This window comes from Acanthisitta chloris, unplaced genomic scaffold (assembly GCF_000695815.1).
Source record: "Acanthisitta chloris isolate BGI_N310 unplaced genomic scaffold, ASM69581v1 scaffold352, whole genome shotgun sequence".
NCBI classification, from domain to species: Eukaryota; Metazoa; Chordata; class Aves; order Passeriformes; family Acanthisittidae; genus Acanthisitta; species Acanthisitta chloris.
The window spans coordinates 128,830-134,602 of record NW_008658587.1 but is presented as its reverse complement, the minus strand read 5'-3'; the positions used below and the strand labels follow the sequence as shown (position 1 = coordinate 134,602).

General features: G+C 41.1%; 1 protein-coding gene across 2 annotated transcripts in view; it reads left to right on the top strand.

The window, feature by feature from the left end:
- Positions 1-5,773, top strand: part of DTNA (dystrobrevin, alpha) — a 100,913-nt gene that overhangs the window by 865 nt on the left and 94,275 nt on the right. For both annotated transcript variants that reach the window (XM_009085138.1, XM_009085136.1), the window contains one exon: positions 4,787-4,867. In XM_009085138.1, the coding sequence (XP_009083386.1) occupies positions 4,787-4,867 (81 nt within the window). The remainder of the gene's footprint in view (positions 1-4,786; positions 4,868-5,773) is intronic.

Genomic DNA, 5,773 nt, shown 5'->3' with positions numbered 1-5,773 from the left:
TATTGCTGCACATGGCATTCTATGGTATAGACTATCCTTTCAGCCAGGTGGGGCCACCTGTCCTTGCTGTGTCCCCTCCCAACCTCTTGTCCATCCCCAGCCAGCTCTGGAAGGGGACAGAGTAGGAAACAGAGGCCTGGGTGCTGTGTGTTCTCACACAGCACTGTTAAACAGCCATGTGTTATCAACACTTTTTAGCCACAAATCAAAAACACAGCACTGTGGAGACTGCTATAAAGAAAGTTAACTGCATCCCAGCCAGACACAGTACAGGGATTCATGTACTTCATATCCCACTTCAGAACATTTTTTTATAGTTTCTGGTGAAGCTCAATGCTCCCTGCAGGATAGTGTGTCAGGAAAGTACTATACCAACAATGTTCCTGCACTTCTCCTGACAGTCATCTCTTTTCTTACAACCAATCCACCATTTTTCAAAGAAATTGTATTACATATGAAGTTTGAGACTGTCACCCTGTTACTAGATTTACCTGAGTTTTGTCTGTAATTACTGAGCTTCCTATTGTTTGTCCCCTGCAACATAGTAAACAATGATAGAGCATCTCCCTCATCTTTGCAGGGAGACTAAGATGAGTATTACTGCAGCATGAGTTATTGTGCATACTGAAAGGCCAGGTCTGTGCTGGCGAATCGAATGTGCTTGTGACTGTTCTCCAGGAGTGAGTCTTACGTCTGAGCTCCTGAGCTTTCCAAATTAAGGACTTCTCATTCAGATGGCCTGCTGAGAACTGTCTTGGCCCATTCCACTGTGTCCACTAGCTCTGTAGCTAGTAGTGCCCTGTAATTATTTCAGTATTTCACAGGGCTTGCTCATGTAACTCAAATGATCTCTTCTCTCTGGTGACCTGTGACAGGATATTAGGAAAAAGCTCTTCAGCCAGAGGGTGGTTGGGCAGTGGAACAGGCTCCCCAGGGAAGTGGTCATGGCACCAAGCCTGAGAGAGTTCAAGAAGCACTTGTACAATGCTCTCAGGCACGTGGTGTGATTTTTCGGGTTATCCTGTGCGGGGCCAGGAGTTGAACTCATTTATTCTTGTGTGTCCCTTCCAACTCAGGGTATTCTAGGACTCAGTTGTCTCTTGCGTGCAACTTCTTGGACCAGTGGAAGGAGGGGTTGTTCTTTGGCCAGAATGAAAAAATGGTTTTATCCATTATCAGACTGTACTATACTTTTAATTAGAATTATGGTAGGAACTTGAGCTTGTGTCAGCTGAAGTCAATAGCACAATGACCATTACCTTCAGTTAATTTGAAATATTCCTAAAATGTTTAAAAATTTGCTTTGAGGATTTAGGGTTTGTTCCCACAGTTTTGAAGAGTGTTTTGATGTTGGGTTCTTCTGGAGGAGTTAAGGAAGTGTTGGGAAAATCAGCGGTTGGAGGCGGAGGTGGGACTATTTTCCCATATTGTACACATGTAGTGATAGTCTGCTATTTTTTCTTTCACATTTTAATATTTTGACATACTTACTTGAGTCTGGGTTATCTCACGTGTGCTCCCCTTTTCTGTTTGCCTGCCTCTGTTTCTCCACCTACTACATGTGCACACAGAGAACTGGGCATTCCAACCAGGAACACCAGGTAAAAAGAGGGGAAAATATTAAGTCTTTAGGCAAAAAGACTAGGTAAATAGAGGGGGGAAATATTAAGTCTTTGTGAAAAACTAAATGTATTTTAGGGATTTGACTCTGACTTTCAATTTGGGCCAGTGTGATTTTCCCTGTAGTCTTAGGGGTTCAGTTTGACTTTTTTGTTTCCTTTCCTTCAGAAGAGGCATCTTTCTAGTTCCAAACCACAAACCTTTGTGAATTAGTATCATGATCATCTTCTGTAGAGTCCTATGGATAAAAATTGAATTGTCTTATAACTCAAAATGCCCTATTGGGTGTCAGATCACTAGGTCTTAGCCTTGCCATAGTCTTAGCTGACAAGCCTCAGACTGATGAAGAGTTCAAAATGTATATCACTGTTGTGCTGCCAGCACATATTGTCCTGCAAGAAAACAACAGCCAAAGCTTGCAATGTATCCCTTTGTTATTTTTGCAAACTGAAGTGTTACACGACATGAGTATATTCAAAGGAAACAGTGAAGCACTGCCAGCAGGCAAAAGGAAGGAGGGGCCACTAGGAATCCTGCAGGGAAGTTATAAATTCAGTCTCATTTGCTGTGCTCAGTCCTGCACATCTTTGCACTTGTTTTTCAGTACTCTCCATGTAAGTTATGTCACTTTTCTACGGATGTTATTTGACAGATAGTTCTCTGTCTGTGGCAAAATGTGGATCATGATGAGATTAAATTGTCTGTTCAAGGGATCTATCAGCAAAAACACCTACGCCCCAAATGGTATTAAAATAACACCATCCACTGTGTGTGCAAATAGTAAAGAAAAAAAAAGCAGCATTATAGCCTACAAATTTGTTTATTTAGGATTAATACTGCAACCTCAGAAGCTCAATGAGCCAGAGTCTCACTTCGCTTTGATTCTTTAAATCTTGTTAAAAGGACAAAGTTTTACAAAGAAGCACTTGAAGCTTTTCTTAGTAACTTTCACTAAAATTAAGAGTGAAAAAGTTGCATGCATTTTACTCACCAGTATTATTAAAAAAGGAAAGACCTAGTGTTGCAAGCATTATCTCCCCTTTACCAGTAAAGAAATTTTCCAAAAGCTGTCAATGAGATACTAATGGAGAAGAGAAAAACCTGTATAATTTTAACAACAAAGCATATGATGGGGAAAAAAACCCACAGAAATACTGCCCAGGCCTGATGTTAAGTAGTTATGGGTAATTTCTCCCAGGAGCAGATGGTGTTAAGAGAGCTAACTGGCAAAAGGGAGTATCTGGGAGCCCTGGGAGGACAGTGTGGGAGAATCTAGTCAGGAAAAGAGCAGAATCTGGGGAGAGGAAAGATTATCATTCTCATTTTCATCTCATAGGTCAGAGCATATTTGAAAAATTTGGGTCCAGAAGGTGACAGATTGTTTAAGAAAGTGTGCTTGAACAATACAGAATGGAAGCTTTGGACAAGGTTTATCAGGGAAGCCCTTCCATGGAGTCACAGGGTGTAGGAAGGACCCCCTCACTTTCTAAACTCCTTCTCAGAGAGGAGTCTTGAGTGCAGCTGGATCCAGTCGTAGTCCCAGACTCGGTCAACAGTTTATGGCTAAAGGATTATATAAGTATAACTGATCCTTTATATGATTTGTCCCATAGAATCAAGGATAGCAAAACAAATATTATGAATAAAATAAAGATTTATTTAAACTGATGATCATTATAATCATTAGACTAAAATACTTTAATCAAAATTATTTGCCATGCAGTGTAGATAGTTATAACTATTAATATAGTGCATTATTTATTAAATTAATAATTTCAAAGCTAGCTTAGTCGTTATTAAGTAGAGATTGGTGTTACTTATCCATACCAATAACCATGAGCAAATCCCTTTCACTCAGCCTCAAGGAGTAACTTTGAGGGGCATCCCCACTCAAGGGAGGAGTCCTCATGCACACCTCGAGTAGGAGTGTGTTAGAAGTCTCTGCCATTAAAAAGTGGCACTGGGCTTTTATAGTACAAAGTGATTGACTGTCAGTCATATGTTTCTAGGCTACCCATGCCAGCTCAGCAATCTTTAGCTCAGCAGCTTTAGATAAATTATCATTACTATCACTTTTTGATTCCTTTATCAGGAACTTTGTCTACCATGTCCTTATCAGTGTTCTGTCAGGAGACAGTTTTTCACATCCTCAGAATGTTTACCTTTGAGATTGTGGAGTCAGGCTGATCTCAATATACTTCAGGATTAAAAGCAGCATGATCTCCCTTCTCCATCCACCACTGATAACTTTTGCAAATAGGGGAAAGTTTGAGCTGTTATATACCCCCGCTTAGGCAGAGCATCCTGCTACAGATGCCGACATGTCCATATGTATGACAGTACAGCTGAGTCTAAAAATGTGAAGAGGAAAAAGAAGGAAAGCATTTAGGAAGTTTGTGCAAAAGCTGGGCCGTATACCATTCCACTTCTCTTACCTCCTGATCATACCTTGTTTGGATGTGTTTATTGAACACAGTGCCAGGTTCTGTCCCCATCCTGGTCCCTCTTGTATGTGAGCTTGTAGCTACCAGTTAGTTTGTTCCTATCTCCCAGACAACTGCTTTGGAAATGGTACCAGACCCTTAAGCTGCAGCAGCCAGGGCCAAGCTGTGTGTGAAGCAGGGAGCTGACCCTTTGAGGTCTCCATTGCAGAGAATATACCTCTGCAAAATGGAGAAAGGCCTCACACCCTTTGCATTATTTCTGCCCCCTTCTGCAGATTGCCATGAGTCTTTACATTACCACTTGGTTTTTTTTTCTGATTTGGTTTGCTGTCAATATCTTGTTCTGATTTGGCATGTCAGCTAAAGAAATTTGTTTTGAGATTTTTGTTAAATATTAAAATTGGACGGAGGTTTTCCCTGTTATTGGAGCCTGGCCAGTGTGTCTTTTAGCCTGCAGCTTGACCAGATTGTTCTTCAAAGTGACAGACACATTGGGCTGACTATTCCTTGCCTTCCTTTATAAAAGTCTTTTAACACTGTAGCTTCTGACATTTCCCTTCTTACTCCTCACTCCTCTCTACTCCCTCTGCAAAGGAGAGAGCCTTTAAAATTGTTAAGACAGAGTCAGCTCATGTGTCCCCTTTGTTCTCTGGCTTCCCTGGGAGCAAAGATACGCACAGGTCATATTCCATACAAATGTCACCGTTATTCTCTTCCACTAGGGGCTCAGGATCTGGATCGCATTCGCTTGTCCACCTACCGAACAGCATGCAAGCTTAGATTTGTTCAGAAGAAATGCAACTGTAAGTATGTCAGCACTTCTTTCACCTACCTTTGTTACAAGCTTTCCACTGCACTCCCCAGTCTGTCCTTCACATCACTGACAAATTGGGACTGTTTGATCTGGCATTGCAAAGGACACTAATCAGAGTGCCTGGGCAGATTTGAAATACTGACCTGTTTATATAAGGAACTTGCCTCAAACATGCCAGTGGTTCAGTCATAGGAGGGTGGGTCAGGATGCAGGCCATGACTTTAATTAATAAGTACATTAACTGCACTCTCCAGTTTTCCTGTAAAATGGCATTTGCAGGTTCCTGCAAGTTCCTGCAAATTAAATGCTTTTATAGCAGCTTCATAAGAAGAAATAGTGGTTCCTGTCCTGGTCTGTTTGGGGTGCAGCAAAGTAACTAGAATGTCTGTCAGCCCCTTTTTTTCCCAGGCCAGCTAGACACAGCTCTTCTGAGAGGGTTTGTAATCTCTGCATACCTGTCTTCCTCCCTCTAGGTTTTATTGTTGAGAAATTTCCCACTTGATTAGTGACTTTTTAAACTTTTCTTCTGAGATTGAATATTTCTTCCGTTACAGCTGCAGTTTCTGTTGGCACGGCCATGTGCTATGGACTTTAAAGGGGAAATACAGTATGCAAATATTTAGAAGGGTGGGTTTGGGTTTATGTGTTTTACCAGACCTTTCCATACCAAGTTTCAATATTGTTGAGAAATTTCCCACTTGATTAGTGACTTTTTAAACTTTTCTTCTGAGATTGAATATTTCTTCCGTTACAGCTGCAGTTTCTGTTGGCACGGCCATGTGCTATGGACTTTAAAGGGGAAATACAGTATGCAAATATTTAGAAGGGTGGGTTTGGGTTTATGTGTTTTACCAGACCTTTCCATACCAAGTTTCAAAAAAAAAAACCAGGGGAG